This window comes from Cornus florida, unplaced genomic scaffold (genome assembly GCF_030987335.1).
Source record: "Cornus florida cultivar Cherokee Brave unplaced genomic scaffold, ASM3098733v1 CherokeeBrave_3.0.0_Hap2_Chr04, whole genome shotgun sequence".
Taxonomy (NCBI): Eukaryota; Viridiplantae; Streptophyta; class Magnoliopsida; order Cornales; family Cornaceae; genus Cornus; species Cornus florida.
The window spans coordinates 21,274,052-21,292,317 of NW_026775574.1; the positions used below are offsets into that span (position 1 = coordinate 21,274,052).

At 36.0% G+C, this 18,266-nt stretch overlaps 1 protein-coding gene across 1 annotated transcript; it reads right to left on the reverse strand.

Moving 5' to 3' along the window:
- Positions 1-10,132: 10,132 nt before the first annotated feature.
- LOC132304827 (uncharacterized) lies at positions 10,133-17,459 on the reverse strand. Its single transcript, XM_059802536.1, has 5 exons — positions 17,262-17,459; positions 14,011-14,481; positions 11,785-12,499; positions 11,476-11,585; positions 10,133-10,453 (listed from the first exon to the last, which is right to left on the reverse strand). Exons 1-4 carry the CDS (start codon positions 17,457-17,459, stop codon positions 11,482-11,484), a joined length of 1,488 nt encoding a protein of 495 aa, XP_059658519.1. The 3' UTR covers positions 10,133-10,453; positions 11,476-11,481.
- Between the last annotated feature and the right edge of the window lie 807 nt (positions 17,460-18,266).

Sequence of the window (18,266 nt, forward strand, 5' to 3'; positions counted from 1 at the left end):
GCAATTAGTTCAATATTTTTTTGAGAGCTTATCGGACAACTATAAGGGTATGGTTGATGCTTCTATAGGTGGCTCATACATTGATAGGCATGAGGATGACGTGTAGCGTCTTTATGAAAGCATGAGTGAAAATTCTTTCCATAGAACATTATCATCCAAGAATGGTAGAAATTCACAAGGTAGGAAGAGTGTTGGCTTACATCAAGTCGACCATTCAAATGAAATAGTTGCCGAAATGAAGTCTTTAGCTCAAAGGTTTGATCAATTCTTGATTAACCAAAACTCGGCAAACCAAGTATCTTCCTTTCCTAACCATTCTCATCATGCATCAAATGAAACTTGTATGACTTGTTCTAGTGTTCTTCATTTCACTTCTCATTGTCCTCATGGAGAAGTAAAAAATGAACCTAATGAACAAGTCAATGCAACTTTTGTGAACCAAGGGAACAATCCTTATGGTACTCATTACAATCCAAGTTGGAGGAATCATCCTAATTTCTCTTGGAAAAACCAATGAGAGGGCTCAAACCCTTCCCAAGGCAGTTTCCAAGGGAAATACATTTCACCTCCACTTCAAAACCAAGGATCCCAAGGTTATAGACCTTATCAATCACAAGGGAATCAATTTATTAATTCTTATTTTCCCAACCAATCATATTCCCAAGGAAATACTAGAAGTCCCGCCTTTGAAGAAAAAGTTTTGAATGCTTTGGGCACTCTTGAGGCAAACACACAATTACTTCATTCTCATTCTCAATCCATTGCTAAGCTAGAAACCCAAGTAGGGCAAATAGCAAACACTCTTAATGCAAGAGAGAAGGGAAAGATGCCTATTAATGCCCCACCTAAGCAACAATGTGTTGTGAAAACCCATTCCTCATCGGAAGGGCATACCATTGAACATGTTAATGCGGTGACTACCTTACAGAGTAGTAGAGTTGTGGACAATCAAGTTGAAATATCCAATGAAGAGAATGAACCGGTGCAACCTCAAGTTGCCACCCGTCCCGTTTCACATCCCATTCCTCCTTCATTGTATACACATGATCTTGCAAATGAGAAAGTTTTGAAAAATGTGTTTGAAAAAGAAGTCTTGAAAAATGATGTTGATAAAGAAGTTTTGTTGAAAAATGATTTGAAACAAAATAATTCGAAAACTTCTTGTGTTGAAAAGAGTTTAAAAGAACAGTTCGAAAAAGTGTTTGAACCAAAAATTCCATTTCCAGATGCCTTAAAAGGGTCCATTTCAAAAGACAAGCAAAAGGCAAAAACTAATGAAATCATGGAAATGTTTAGGCAAGTGAAAGTCAATCTTCCACTTTTGGATGTAATCAAGCAAATTCCGGCTTATGCCAAATTCTTGAAAGACTTGTGCACCCAAAAGCGGAAGAACAAGAGCCAAGCACCAAGAAAAGTGGTTTTGACCGAGCAAGTAAGCCCAATTTTACAACATAACACTCTTCCAAAGTTTAAAGACCCCGATTCACCCACTACATCATGCATCATTGGTGATCATATCATTAATCGGGCACTTCTTGACTTAGGAGCAAGTGTTAACCTTCTTCCATATTCGGTCTATGTCAAATTGGGCCTAGGTGAATTGAAACCAACGTCGGTAGTTTTGCAACTTGCCGACCAATCCATTAAGAAACCTAGGGGTGTCATTGAGGATGTTTTGATTAAAATTGATAAATTCTTCTTCCCGGTTGATTTCATTGTCACTGACACGGAACTGATTTCCAATCCTAAGAGCCAAATTCCCGTTATCCTTGGCCGTCCTTTCTTGGCAACCGCTAATGCCAACATCAATTGTAGGACGGGAGTAGTGAAGATTTCATTTGGCCACATGAAGGTGAAGTTGAATATCTTTAATCCCACACCCAATTCATTTGACAAATATGAAGTAGAGGTCAATGTTGTAAAAAAATGTCATGATCTTCAATGTCAAGGAAATGAGCTTTTGTGTAAAACCAAAACTTCCAAAAGATCATCTTCAACCTTGCATTCTTAAAGTGTTGTTTCAAATTCTTGCTTTGAAAGGGCATAAAAGCCCAAAGGTTTTGATTGTATAGATAAATGATCAAAAGTTTCTTTTGAGCTAGATCCAACTAGTTCTTCAAATGACCATTTGTTGGGTGGAGTTCAAAGCATCTATCACCCCAACAAGGAGGGGATGCATTACAAGATCTTTGATCTGGGCTAAAAGAGCCCAATGTCTTGCTAGAGACGTAAAAGACTAGCAAAAAGGCATTCGTAGGGTGTCAAAACCTTATTCCTCCCCCATTTCTATCTTTCATTTTGTTTCTTGTGAAGTCTAGATACTTGCTTTAGGTTCACATGAATTGAAAGGAACTTTGGTAAGGATTGTATAAGCTTTTATGTCATACTTGAGCATTTAACAAAGTTCGATCGATCTCACATTGGAGTTCGATCGATCGAACTGTGGATTGTACTCAACACTTAGCCAAATTTTGAACCTGCATCCACCTGCATCCAAAATCACCTCTCTGTCCCATTGTTCGAACTTATTCTTAGATCGATCAGAGATTTTCGATCGATCCAACCTCAGGTGTGATCGATCTCTTGATCCAACACTTAGAAAAATTTTGGGCCTGCATAAACCTGCATATTTCAGCTCCCTGTCCCATCGTTCAAATTCAATTCAAGATCGATCTGAAAATTCTTCGATCGATCTGAAAATATTCGATCGATCCAACCTTAAGGTTTGATCGATCTCAACTTCCAGCACTTAGCCAATTTTTGAACCAAGAACCTGAATATTCTTGCCTCCGTATGATCGATCGAAGTCTTATTTCGATCGATCACATTTCTTTCATTTCACAATTTTGACTTTAATTTGACTTTTCAACTTTTTAAAAATCCAAAAATATTTTCATCTTTATTTTCACTCTCATTTTATTTTATTTTGTTTTAATTTTCAAAAAGTTTTCAAAAATATTTTAATGTATTTAGTTTTTAATTAAATAATTTTTTTTAAATAAATAAATCAAATCAAATAAAAAATATTTCATTTCACTTTATTTTACTAATTTTTTATTTTTTATTTCATTTTTGCAAATTTCAAAAAACCAAAAATTCAAAAATACTTTGAAAGGAGTTCATCAAAGTTCGATCAATCACAACTCATATTCGATTGGTCGAACTAGTCGGGAAATGTTTTTAAAAATAGATCCAAGGGTCTTGAGATCGATCGATCTCACTCACCAAACCCTAGCCTCTCGTCCCCTTTCACTATGAATCATCTCTTCAAGCTCCGGCAACCCCTTCGGCAAGATCCAAGAATCTCGAATCTCAGTTCATCTCTATCCTCTTCATCTCAGTTCATCTCCATCGTTCTCCACTTCTCTCACTCTTTTGAGGTAAGTTCCGAGACATCCTTCCCTGGATTTGAAACTTTAATGCATCATAGTTGTTTCCAATGTCATATTCGTGTTGCTTTCATGTTTAATCTTCCATTCTCAAAGCTTTAGCATCCATGTCTATATATATATATATGTGTGTGTATATGTGTGCATAGATTTTGAAGATTTTTGTTAGATTCGGATGTTTGGGCCACGTTTGGAGTGCATTTAGGGTTGATTTGTGTTGTTGAAGGGCCCACGAACTCATTTGTGTGGGCCCCAATCTTCAAAAGTTACAGATCTATGACTGTTGGGTTTCATCGTCACACTGTTCGATCAATCGAACAAATTTATGATCAATCGAAGATTTGTGATCGATCCAACTAATTTTCGATCGATCCAAATTTTGTGATCGATCCAACCCAATCTTCGATCGATCCAACCCAACCTTCGATCGATCCAACTTTTGTGATCGATCTCATTTCTTTTTCTGATCGATCGAATTCACAGATCTCATACACACACATCATTCATCTTATCTTATGTTCATGCTATCTTATATATGCCCAATGCCTGTGATATTCCACATTGGATGCATTTCATACTTACATTGTTGAACATGTTTCATATTCTGCCACTTGCATAGATTCATGTCATATTTGTTTTGTCTATCTTATTTGATATACATGTTTCTATATTGTGCTTTATATTCTATATATACTGGCACTAACTCTTGAATTTCTATTTGCAGACTATGGCTCGCATCAAGATGGTAGCACGTCGACACCATCACGGCTCCAGCCGCAGACTTGACGACGGGGCCGGTCCATCTCATATCCGGGATCCTACGCCCGAGGACACACAGAGGAGAGTCCGACAGCGAATTGGGGAGACTGCGCAACCCACTCATACAAAGGAGCCATTACACCCTACTCCACCCTAGTCGCCGGCTCATCCAGCATTCACTCCATCACTATCCCCACCGCATAGAGGCGCTGAGCAGCCAGCTCAGCCGGCTCCACCAGCTTAGCCAGCTCCTCTACGGCGTGACAGACTCACGCCCTGATATGCGAGAGTGGCGATTGACCACGAGTCAGCATTCGACACCGCATTCTTCTCCAGATCGATGCTGACTCGATCTGCCTATCAGGACATCATTCAGCGGGGCTTGTCAGTTATTTTTGCCCCCGTTACAAAGCCTGTATATCCACGACTGGTACGGTTGTTCTACCAGAACCTCCGGCCATCACCCGCACACTACAGCAGAGCTCATCACCTCTGTGGATGGCCACGAGATCACCATCACAGTGGACACTCTGGCCCGCGCCACCTGCTATCCACACCGGTGCCCGCCCGAGCTATAGGAGACCTATCCCAGGCTCTACAGGCCTTCTTACGCCGATATGGAGATTTTTCTCACAAGTCACCATGCCGATGGCGAGACCTTCGCCACCCGGACATTCTTGCCGGATGACCTGTGGTTTACGGATTTGGTGCTCTACCGAAACATATACATAGCGGGATTCAGAGGCGGGGCGACTACTTAGTAGCCCTATACACCTTCTATACCAGCCACTGGGTGTCTATTCCTGCTCTCATCTGGAGCGTGATGAGGAAACTCTACGATGAGTACGTGAGCAAGGAAGCGCCCGGACGGGCCAAGTCTCTTCCTTTTGGCCACCTCATCACCCAGATCCTCATCGATCAGCACTATCCCATCCACCCGCAAGAAGACCTCGAGAGAGGTTCCTGTCACTTCCGTAAGAAGGACTGGGACAAGAGCTATCGAGCTATCATTACTCGCTTGCCGGACCATACCGTACTAGCGGCTGCAGAGCTGAAGTTGGAGGAGGAGGCGGCAGCACAGGCAGCCGAGGCAGTAGCAGAGCCAGCAGCAACAACTCTCGCAGCGGACGATGCACCAGTCGATCCAGCTACAGAGTATGCTGACATTGACATAGATATTGACTTGGAGCACTCAACAGATGATGCAGTTCAGCATACTCCAGCCGGGTCACCTATCTACGAGCAGGAGTAGACCCAGGAGCTGTCTTCTGACTCATCCATGCCAGACTTGACCCCCGGCTTCGGAGTGCGTCTGCAAACGCATGAGGACACTGTTATTGCCATCAGAGCTGACCTCACGGCCCACAGAGTGGAGTTCGCTGCCTTCCGCACGGATGTCACCGCTATGTTCAGAGATTTATCCCGAGACATTAGTGGAGCCAGACCTGCCCGCCCTACCTCATCCTCTAGAGTCCCAGTCCCTTCTGTTTCAGGATCTCTCATCATACATATTTTTGTCACTGTACTTTATTATTTTTCCAACCAGTCTGTCGGCTTTCATATATTTGTACCTGTACTTTATTTTTCATATATATATATCTATCTTCTGTTATAGATGTCTTCTTATTGCATTCTCATACATGTATGTTTGATTCCATTAGGTACATCACAGTGACTTCAGTGAGAGAGTGCTACGCAATTTTTAGGAACACCCTTATACCTCTCTCATTTCTCTATTCTGTTTATTCCATTTACACTTGCATGTCCACTGTGCACTGATTACCCCATTTTGTTATCTGATGAATTTATCCAATTGCCAAATTTCAGGACCACAGTTCATCCCAAGTTTGGGGGGGCCATGCCACCCACTTCGGATAATTCAGTCCCGATCATTCTATGCTTTAGTTGCACTGGTATACTCTTTCCTTTGTTCTCTTGCACATTGAGGACATTGTGCCATTTAAGTTTGGGGGAGATTATGTTTTGTAGTGTTAGCTTTTAAATTCAAAATTTTTAGCATGAATTGTGTATTTGAGGAATATTTTTATGATTGGTCCATATCTAGCTATGATTTTGATCTTTTGAGGACTATATTGCTTAAAATTTAAAAATTGCTTGACTTGAGAGTCCAATACTCCTTGTATGCCTTGTGGAAACCATTTAGGAGTAAATTTTTCGAAAGATTGACATCTTGCTTACACTTGTGGCCCACATCATCCTGACTTTGTGATTATTTTGAGATTCATTCTAGGATTCTACACTAGCACAGGCGCACACTAGCATTCATTTGTGGGGTACATATTTTGTTAATTATTGAATTGGTTATATCCCAATTGGGTTAGTAGTGTATTGAAAGCTTTCATTCTTGATAAAGGTGGATAACAAACCCTTTTCACTAAGTAGCCGGGATTCTTGCCTCATTAAGCATTGAACTTCTCGCGCCGAAATGTGGAGGGCCCAAACTCTAGGTTAATAATTGAAAAAAAAAAAAAAAAAAAAAAAGGTTGTTGCAAAAGCAATAAAAGTGAGGACTTCTCCCAAAAAGGTAAGAAGTAGGAAATGATTAGATGGTTGTTGTCTTGATTTGTAACCTAGTTGATTTGAGCTTGTAAGTCTGTAGGGGTGTCTTAACACCTAGTGCCCTAAAGCCGTCTGGTTTGGGAGTCATTGACCTAAGGCTCGGTGTGGGAACCAGCCTTTATGTCGTACATTTCCCAGGTTATATAGTATTGTAGTTGATAAACATGTCATAGTTGCTAACTGTTATCATCTTGATAATAATGGGATTACGTGGAATGTTCATTTTCGGTTTTCATTTCAGGATTGGGAGTTGGAAGAGGTGAGCATTTTCTTGGATCAATTGTATCGGCAAAGAAGGAATTGGCAGGGGTTTTGACAATTTGATTTGGATTCCCTCCTCTCACGGGCATTTTGCAGTAAGGTCCTTGTTTTTATGTCTGTCTAATTTTGCATCCTATGATTTTCCTTGGAAGATTATTTGGTGCTCCATGGTTCCTACTAGGGTGGCATTTTTTGTATGGATTGCTGTATGGGGAAAGATTTTGATGATCGATAATCTGAGGAAAAGGGGAAATTTTCTTGTTAATTGGTGCTGTTTATGTAAGCAGGATGGGGAGTCAGTCAATCATCTCCTACTGCACTGTTCTATAGCGCACGATTGCTGGAATCTCATTCTTGGCCTTTTTGGCATGTGTTGGGTAGTGCCACGTTCTACTAGGGAGCTAATTCATACTTGGAGAGGTTGTCGTGTGAGTAGGAGCGTTCGTGCTTATTGGAGATCTGTACCACATTGTATTTGGTAGTATATCTAGAAGGAGCGAAATAGTAGAATGTTTGAAGGGAAGGAGTCATCTACAGCGACACTGAAACTTTTTATTATTCGCTCTCTTTTTTTGTTATGTGAACAGAAGTTCGTGTTCCTCTTCTGTTGAATAGTAGAATGTTTCTTTGTCTACGGGACGCGTTCCCCTATTGAACGCCCTTTTTAATTTATTATTACTTATATAAAAAATAATAATAATTAGGTATATATGAGTTGAGATAACTTAAATTTTTTATTCAGATTTAGTTATACCAAACTAGTTACTCAATCCATAAAAATGTGTAACGTACTCTAAATCGATTAATGCATAGCGGTCAACTATGCCATGTTAGTTTTTCATATTACGAAACGGTGCAAATGAAGTTTGAATTGACATGTGCAAGTGCCGGATAGAAGTCAGAAGTTAGGAATAGGGCACATGTTCATTAATTTGTAAATATATATACTCCTATAGTCCTATGTACTACTAGTACAAGTTTGAAGTTTTGACTTGTCTACAATCAAAGCCCTCTCATATTCCAGTTTTTGACTTTTCTTAGTTCATGGGTGTGGCCAAGCCTTTCAATAGCAACGCATTCAAGAATCAAATCTTGCAGGTGAACGTTCCAAAGACAAAGAAGACATATTGCAAGTCTAAGGAATGCCGGAAGCATACCTTGCATAAGGTTACGCAGTACAAGAAGGGAAAAAGTAGTTTGGCTGTGCAGGGCAAGCGCTGGTATGATCGGAAACAGTCAGGTTATGGTGGACAAATCAAACCTGTTTTCCACAAGAGGGTAAAACCTATTTCTATTATGTCTCTTTTCTTTACAGGGGTATCTTATTTGAAATGACCCTCATCCATGTTTTAACTAACCTATGCACTTCTCTCCCGATGAATGTCCTATCTTATAAATTGAACCTTTGTATGGTTGGTAGACTCAGGGAAAAAAATTACAACATTGCTTTCTCTGTGTCGGCAAAAACTACAAAGAAGATTGTGTTGAGGCTGCAATGCCAGAGGTGCAAGCATGTATCAGAGCACTCAATCAAGGTTAGCTTCTCAACTTCCATTTGCTCTTCCGTTTTCGATTCTATAAGTGTTGGTTTCTTGTTTTTTATGGATATGTGATTGTTGCCCTTTTTTCGCAGAGGTGCAAGCATTTTGAGATTGGTGGAGATAAGAAGGGGAAGGCGACATCTCTTTTCGAAGTGGCAGTTTTATGGAGAATTATCCTGGTCTTGTTTCTGTGCTATGTTTCTTGACCTAAGGTTTAACTTTCAATTTGAATGCTTCTGTCTTTATGCTGGTCACCATGTCAATTGAAGTTTTTACTTTTAAAAATGGATGGATATACTTTGCATACTTGATGGACAATGTAGCTTGGATTAAGCCATCGAGATTATGAATATAAAAATGGATTTTAAAAATCAGTAATAATTAGCAGGCAGGTTGTATAAAAATCCCGCTAAATCCAATTGATTTGTGTTGCATTGTCTATTTGGCTTTCTTAATTTGTTGTCATAGAATTTTGTGTACTGAACCTTGTTACCTATCAGTGCTATGGTAATACGTTCATTTGTATATTTGTGCCAACGGGCAGTCGTCTAGCGGTGTCAGCCTCTTATTTTCTAAAGAGAGGTCAGGAGTTCAAGTCTCAGAAGAGACAAGTATGTGTGAGTACCAATTAGGAAAAAAAAAATACATTCATTTGTATATTTATGCATATATATAGACATATTTATATTGATCAATGATTATTGTCGTATGTTTTTGCTTTTATTTATTTTTTTGGGTAAATTATTTTTAATTTAATGGAACTACTCCTATATTTTTTGGGTAAATTATTTTTATTTTTACTTTCTAATACATTTTTACTTTTAAAAAAAAAAAAATATCATGCATAAGCCTGGCTGCACTCCTATGGGCCTTTGTATAGGCTCAAGTTTATTTTAGATCATAAATGGATCTTTTAAGCTTAAATACTTGATTTTCTTCTCCTTCAGTAATGAATCCTTTTAAGTTTTACGTTTTAGTATCTTCATACCATTTAGGATTGCAGCTTTTCCATCCATATAATATAATCTCATTTTCACAGTATGCAATAGTAAGAGCGAAAAGTATTTTCATAGTTAATTTCCTCGTCTTGGTTATACCCTTTTGCCATTTCCCTTCTTCATTTAGCCTTTTGGTCTCCAGAAAAGTTAATGACAAATTGCATAAAATATATTATGTTGGTTTTCAGCGAAAAAATTTGAAATATACTTTCCAAAGGTCTGTCCTTTATTCCAATCAAGTTTTTCTTCTCTTCATGTATTGTTTTTACTTTCTAATACATTTTTACTTTAAACTAATGTTACATCAATGTGTTGTACGTTAGGCTTAGAGTGAAGTACCCGTCTAACAAAAAAAGTTATTAATCTAACGTAATAAAATTATAGAATACCTGGAAAATCACAACTAAGCATTACTACAACTTAACCTTATGACCTTGTGACCTTGTGACATAGGAGTAATATTTTTGGAATAACCTTATGGTATAATTAATAAAAACACCTATATAATTTACTTGTGTAAGCAACATAGTAATAAAATTCATAATAATAATAAATAATAATAAAACTAATAGAATAAATAATTATTGACTTTTAAAATCGAGAACATCTAACACTTCAAGGTACTTCAATCATAACTTCATACCGAAAACAAGAAAGAAGAAAGATACACTTCAAACATAGATAAACAATCTTCAGCAAAACATGACAACGGTTCATTCACACCCAAATAAAAAAAAGAATATGGAAGAAAATAAAGTCCAACACATTGTAGCACAAATAATAAATTATATATGAAACTTTCTTGGCATTAGCAAGAGAGAACCCAGAGGATTGGATCCGCCACCTTTTCACTTCAGTCAGTTGAGTTTGTGAGCTTACTTCCACTTCCAAATTGACAACTACCAGCCTGTCCCAAAAGTGAACACTAAAAATAAAAAAATTAAAAATTAATCAGATTCACCAAATAAGTATATTACATAAGTGCAAAGCATACTATTGATGGAGCAAAGCGTGAGACCTGAGTTGTGAGAAGTATAGGTCTTGATAGCTACCAAGTCACTGAATTCATATGGCAGAAACTAGAAAAAAATGTGGTTATCCATGTGGTCATTTTTTTTTCAATAATATATCAAGTTTGACACACAGAAATGGTCGTAAAATTTTTCAGGTAGAAAAAATCACATTGAAGGAATCCACCTCTTTCTGTTCCTTTAATTTAGAATTTTAAACCTCAATTCCATCCACAAATATGTAAAAAAACACTAGAAATACCACCATTCATTCATTTGAATTTAAATAATTGTCTTATCTAATTATAATTTTTCATTAGTTTATAAGATTTCTTACTTAACCCAAAAAGAAAATATATTCTAAACATTATCCAAATAATTTAGATAGAGGAATTCGCATCCTTCAGGACCTTCACGGTTTGGACAACTAAATTTGGGAAATGCAAAGTTTAATTACAAATCAATTTAAAAATTAAAAATACCATCACAAGTGAACCATTTAAATGAAAAGCAGAGTTCAGGACAAACTTCATAATATTTATATAAAAAAATAGTTTATCACTAGAAAAAGAATATATATATATATATATATATATATATATATATATATAATCTCTTATCAAAGTTTCATTTCATAGTTACCATTTAATTTTATCATCGATGTACTTATCTATCGAGATGTGAATGTCTGCATTTTGTCACAACTTATCAGCCTAACAAAACGCAGGGATGGCAATTTAAAAACATTATTTGCCCAACAAAAACTTGTAAGGTTAAAAACTTATTACCTTATTATTATTCACGGTCATTTCCACTGAAATAAATTTAATTCTCACACGGATCACATGAGATTCCACCTGTGAGATGGAAAAAGAGAGAAAAAATAAAAATAAAAAATAAAAAATAAAAAGAGGGAAAATGGAAAAGACGTTGTTACCTTACATTACTCCTTGAGCATAATATCATCTTCATCATGTTGTTCAATTTTTTCCCAAAGACTTGTTAGACTTGTTCCTTCATCATCATCATTATACATAGTACTACTCCCTGAAATAAACACAAATAGACGGGTTAATTAGAAAGCATTAATTGAGTATTTTATTGTAGTAATTGAGGACAAAAGTAAAAAAAAAAAAAAATAAAAAAAAAAAAAAAAATAAAAAACATAGTTGACCACAACTGCGTAAGAAAAAGAATGAATGTATATATAATCTTTTATTAGAATTTTGTGACATTTCATAGTTACCTTTCCTTTTTTGAAGAAGTTGTTGTACATGGTTATTGAGGTCACTAACTTTTTGTTTCATCCCCCACTTAGATTCACATAATTCTATCACATTTGTGCTTATCTGTCCAGATGTAAATGTCCGTATTTTGGGACAGTCTCCCAGCAGCACAAGTTGTAGGGATGGCAATTTAAAAGCTTTATTTGCCCAACAAAAACTTGTGAGGTTTGGTAATGCTTCTAACTCTACAGACTGTAACTTGGGAAACACAATTTCATCCATGGCACCATCCTCTTCACCTTGATCTTCATTTTTAACTATTTCTTCAATCGCATCACACCGGTCAACTTTCAGTTTTTCAATATTTGTGAGATTTCTTGCGATTGAGAGTGAGAATAAATATTTCAGGCTGTTGCAATAATGAACTGATAAAGATCTTAGGTTGTGGTAGGAGTCCAACTTTGTTATTTGAGAAAACACTGCTGCTCCTCTTTTGATGTCTTCAAGTCCTTCAAGGTTGAAGACAACTTGTAATGAATCACACCATAACAGAGTGAGTTCTTCAACAACTTCAAACCTCTGTAGCAGCAGGGTATGAATGTTCACTAGCACACTGCAGTCCAGCTCCAGCTTTCTAACTTTGCTAAATGAGGCTGCTGGGACATGGCCATACCAAATATCTTCAAAGATTCTTCCATCCGAGAGTCTCAAATCCTCCAAGACAGGAAAAGCAACCTACACAGATTATATAGTACTGTTTGAAGCCTGTAAAATTTGATGAAATAAAAGCAACGTACAGACAAATCAATTAAAGAAAACTTATTTTGTTATTAAATTTTCAGCTAAAAGGAGTTTCAAGTGTGATGGATGGGTTGCTGGACATGCATCCCCAAGTTACGCTTCACATGAAGCTGCTATTTGAGACAATAATGGCAAGGTAAGGTAATTTTGGATCAAAAGTTTAATACAATTGGAAATGGTCAAATTTCAAAAGTAGTATGTTAGGGGTGCATAAAATTTAATTTATTCTTAACCGTTTCGAATATAAATCATATAATATATATATTATGATATTATATGATTTATATATTATGATATTACTTAAATTATATTATGATATTATATTTTAAAATCATATAATATCATAATATATATTACTTAACAAATTTTTTTTTTTCAATATTGGACTTTCTTATTAAAATACATTTAATATTATTTTATTATTTAAGGTTAGCGGTATTCGCACTCCAGTAACCTCCTCAAACGCTCCACTCCAATTATCCTAAAATAAAATTACAAAAATTCTTTAAATCACCAAAACATTTTTATATCATGTGTGTCCCTCTTTGTTAACCTAAAAGTGTGTTGCATCATCTCTACCACACAATCTCTCTCCCCCTCTTGACCAAACAACCCTCCATCCCTCTCATCAACACTCTTTGGCATTCTTTACATCATCAAAGCTTCTTAATAAATATACTTTTTATTTTTTTTTTTTACTTCAAAACTTCAAGCTCACCAAATCACCAACGTCATATTTCCGTTATTCTTAGATTTCGAAAATTTTGTGAGCCTTTTGTTGGATGCTATGGTTATATTGAAATTAGAATTGTTTCTATTTATTTTTGGGTATCGTTTTTGGTTTAGAGTTTGAATCAGAGGGTGTAGCTTGATATTATAACAGTTTTTGAAAAAATTACTTACCGACTCTCTTGTACGAAAAAAAAAAAATTTAATTTTTAAAAACGTGGGTTCATTCATAAATTTTTTAAATCGTGGGTTCATTCAAAAACTATGGGTCATTGCAGATATGCAATGACTTCTTTGTAATACGTAAGGCCTATATATATATATATATAATAGTATGTTGGGGGTGCATAAAATTTAATCTATTCTTTAATTATCAAAAAAAAAATTTTATTTATTCTTAACCTTTTCGAATATGAATCATATCATATCATAATATATACTAATATATATATACATATATATATATATATAATTGTTTTTCCGCTGGAAAGATTTAACCAAAAAAAGGTGCTTTGCTTTGCCAACTTCTGAAGCCAGAAATAACAAACTAGCGTTGCATTTTATTCTTTATTCAACTTAACTTTTTTAACTATAAAAAACAGTTGACTTTTTTTTTTTTTTTTTTCTTTTGTCAATTTATAAATTTTAACTATTTAATAATTGACATTTCTAAAAATTGACTAAAGAAAACATATTTAATTTGAGATATGACGTACCTTTTCCTCCGTGTTTTGGTATCGGTAAGGAAACATCTCCAATTTGGGACAACTTTTTATTCCCATTTTTTTTAAGGATGGCAATTCAGAAATGCAACTCCTCCGGTAAAAAATCCTCAGTTGTGGCAAATAACCCAAGAATATAGATTTCAATTGAGGGAACACATGATTGTCCTCCAACTCTTTTTCTATATCTGTATCTCTTGCAACCATTCCTTCCTTGGCATTTGACCCTCCTTCAACCTTAAATACCTCTTCCAAGGAGTCACACCAAGATATGTAAAGTTCTTCTATGTCGTGAAAACTTCCAAGCAATTTTGATGGAGCAACACTTAACAGTTCATTACAATTATGCACTTCCAACACCCTTAGTTTACAAACAGCATCTGTTGGAACCGTGCCATCCCATATCTCCTTCACATTGTTTTGGTGTTCTTTATACACAAAGCTCTCCAAACAAGGAAACTTGACCTGCAAAACATCAATCTTCTAACCTTATTAATAAAAGAATAAAGAAAAAGGAAAAATCAAAGAAAACTCTCTGTTAACATTCAAATCTTCATTTCTTTATAACCACTTCATCTGTACGAATATAGTAATACCATTTCATGCAAATACAAGCATGTTTGTATTTAAATGGGTCTCACATACCACATGCCAATATTTAGTTAGTTGGTAAACAGTTTATTCAACTTTGTAGTTTACTTAATGTTGTCTCCATATATAAAATTTTTAGAATCCCACCAAGCAAAAAAAAAAAAAAAACAAAAGAAAACAAAACGAACTCCTTTTATTGAGTTTCAACTACTGTCATAGGATATGTTTATTCAAAATGAAAAGGTATGATTATAACGAAACTAAGGAAACTTTTTGAAACTAGAAGTCGTTGTAACAAACTGCAATGTGGAATCAGATTTAAAATGTATCAAATTTACCATTAATCAAAATAATTAATCTTTAACAAATAATCTTTAATTAGAATCTCACTTGTGAATTAGTGATGAATCCTATCGAGAATAAACAAATCCAATGGAAAGATTTGTTCCTCCAAGAAACGCATCAAATGGTCAACTTGGGCCGGAGGAGAGATCTAACGAGACCCGAAGAACAGATTTGGGTCCACACTAACAATTGGGCTAAAAAAGTACTACGCCCCCACTATCCAACGAGACCCGAAGAACAGTTGCTAGTGTGGAACCAAATCTGTTCTTCGGTTCTCGTTAGAAAAAGTACTACGGCCCCACTATCACTCATCTAAGGAGACTATATTTTTGGAAAAGTTAATAGGTTGATGTATTGCGCAATTTGGTCTCTTTGGGGGTTGCGGTTGAAATGAAAAAACCACTTTTATCAACAGCTACTTTTCATAATTAAATTAGTTTTAATTTATTTTGTAACAATTATTTTTTAAATATTTTTATTGCTAATTTTTCAATAATACTCTTTAATAATAGAATATTACCATACTTGATAATAGTAACTTAATTAAAGAATGGGTGTAATTATCTTTATAAAAAATAAAAAGGTCATAATTGACTTAATTTGGTATCCATTAAAAATGCTTTTAATGGTTTCCAAACACAACTAAACTCAATTTTTCATAATAAAAGCGCGTTTTTAAAGGGTGGGCTAAACGGGCTCAAAATTTAATGGCACCAATTTATTTTATGTTCAACTGTAAGGTAATTTTGGATCAAAAGTTTAATACAATTGGATAGCAAGTAGTAGATGGCAGGACAACAATGTCAATGAGTGGGACTTGTAAGCACCAAATGAGTGACTTGTAAGTTGTAAAAACTATGGGTCAATGCAGATATGCAATGAGTCCTTTGTATTAAGTGAGGCCTATATATATAATATTAGCAATGGTCAAATTTCAAAAGTAGTATGTTAGGGGTGCATAAAATTTAATTTATTCTTAACCTTTTCTAATATATCATAATACCTTTTCTAATATATCATAATATTATGTATATATATATATATATATAAAATTCTTTTTCCTCTATGGAAAGATTTAACCAATAAAAAGTGCTTTGCTTTGCCAACTTCTGAAGACAGGAATAACGTCAAACTATATAACATTATAACTTGACTTAATCACATGGTCTTCTTCCGTCAAAATGGAGCAACTAAAATTTCATAAACTCTTTACGTAGTGTATGCGCGCTCATTTGAAGGAATCCTAGAAATAACCAAAAGCAAAAAAACAATATATAAATTTCAGTTTGGTTAATAAGATGAATCCTAGTAATAACGTTCGTGTTTGGTTCCATGCAATGCAGTCCAAAGGGAATTCAGGTGTTCTCTTGAATGATGGAAGGGAATGACCTGAATTTATAGACTGCAAGTAAGAGGGACATAATTAACTTTAGTCATTAATATTAATCAAGTATTCTTTGGTTTGCGAAATGAAAATCTACTACGATTAATTGTAATATGAACATTTAAATAACATTATTGGAAAATGGGTCTACGCGGAAGCTTTTAAAAATCGTTTATGGTCATATATTTGGCTATTAAAAATTTTATTCATTTCTATAAATGGTTTAGGGCTATGGGCTTTGTTGGGCTTCTGTTACTAAGAAGACCCTTAAATTCTTTAATTTAACAATTAATTAATACGTTTAATTTTTCATTCAAGTTTCCAATTCTAAGTTGAATTTGTATGCAATAAAGATTAATACTAAATGATTTAATTCAAAATAGTCTTGTAAGTAAGTGAAAAGAATAGACACGGATAAAATTTAATTCACATTGTGTAGGTGCAAATTTTTACACCCGAACACTTAAAGAAAATAATAAGCTAAAAATCAAGCACTTAGAATAAATGTAAATGAATCAAACAGCAGAAGAAATATTTTCAGTGGAATTCGATGATCTTTCATTCTCATTTAGGCTCCATTTATAAGCTTTTCTTCAGAGCTTTACACGAAGCCGTTTCTTGGCTTTTATTTTCAGATGTGGGCAATTATGTTTGCCGATCGTGCATATTATTATGGTGTGCGTTATGGAACTTTGGGCTTTGTTGAGACTGGGCCATTCACCCAGTTTTAATGCTGAGCAAGGCTTTCTACATTAGACCGGGCTGGTCCAGTATGTAATCTCCTTTGTTGGGCCTCCCATTATGGGCCTCCAAGTGCTTTGATTTGGTTTATGGGCTATTTCTTACTACTACGTGCTGTATTGCGATTGGTGGGATTCTGCTTAGTGACAAGCTACGAGTCACTATAAGTTTTAAGGTGTTTTACCTGGAGTTCCTTGGCCAATCTGATCCCTGCTAGTAGCGCCTCATACTCCGCTTCATTATTTGTGACTGGAAACTCCAGCCGGATTGACTGGTGGATTCTGGTCCCTTCGGGGGTTCTTATCTCTAACCCTGCTCCTGCTCCACTTTGGCTCGACGAACCATCGACATATAACTCCCAGCAGGGATCTTTTGTGATCATTGTTCTTCCCTTGGGTCAGTGTCCAATAGAAAATCTGCTAGCACTTGCCCTTTTTTTGCGGTGTGTGGCTCGTACCGAATGTCAAAGGGACTCAACTCGATCGCCCATTTGGTGATTCGACCTGAAATGTATGGTTTACCGAGAATGGCCTTGATTGGATGTGTCGTGGGGACTACTATCTGATGAGCCTCAAAATAATGCCGAAGCTTTCTTTTGGCCTGTACTAGAGCAAGAATAATCTTCTCTGCCAATGAGTATCGGCTTTTTGCATTAGTTACGGCCTTGCTGGAGTAGAAGACCGGGGTGCTGCTTTTTTCCTACTTCCCTTACCAAAGCCGAGCTGGTTGCTGACTGGTATACCGCTAGGTAGAGGTACAGTGTCTCTTCGGGTTCTGGAGCGGATAAAATTAGGGGATTTGCCATGTACTCCTTGAGCTTTACGAGAGCTTTCCTTTGCTCTGCCCCCCAAATGTCTCCTCTTCTTGCTTTGATCGCGTCAAAAAATGGTTTGCATTTGTCTGACAACCTGGATATAAAGCGGCTAAGTGCTACCACTCTCCCGGTGAAAACTTGGACCTCCTTCACGGTTCAGGGTTCCTGACTCTGTAGTAATTTTGCCAACTGAGTGGGACTTGCTTCTATTCCCCTCTTGTTCACCAGGTGACCAAGGAACTGATCTGAAGATACTTCGAACGAACATTTTGCTGGATTCAACATCATTCTGTGTTTTCTAAGAGTGTCAAATACATCCTGCAGGTGTTGTTGGTGGTCTTTTTTATCTGTACTTTTTACGACCATATCTTCTAT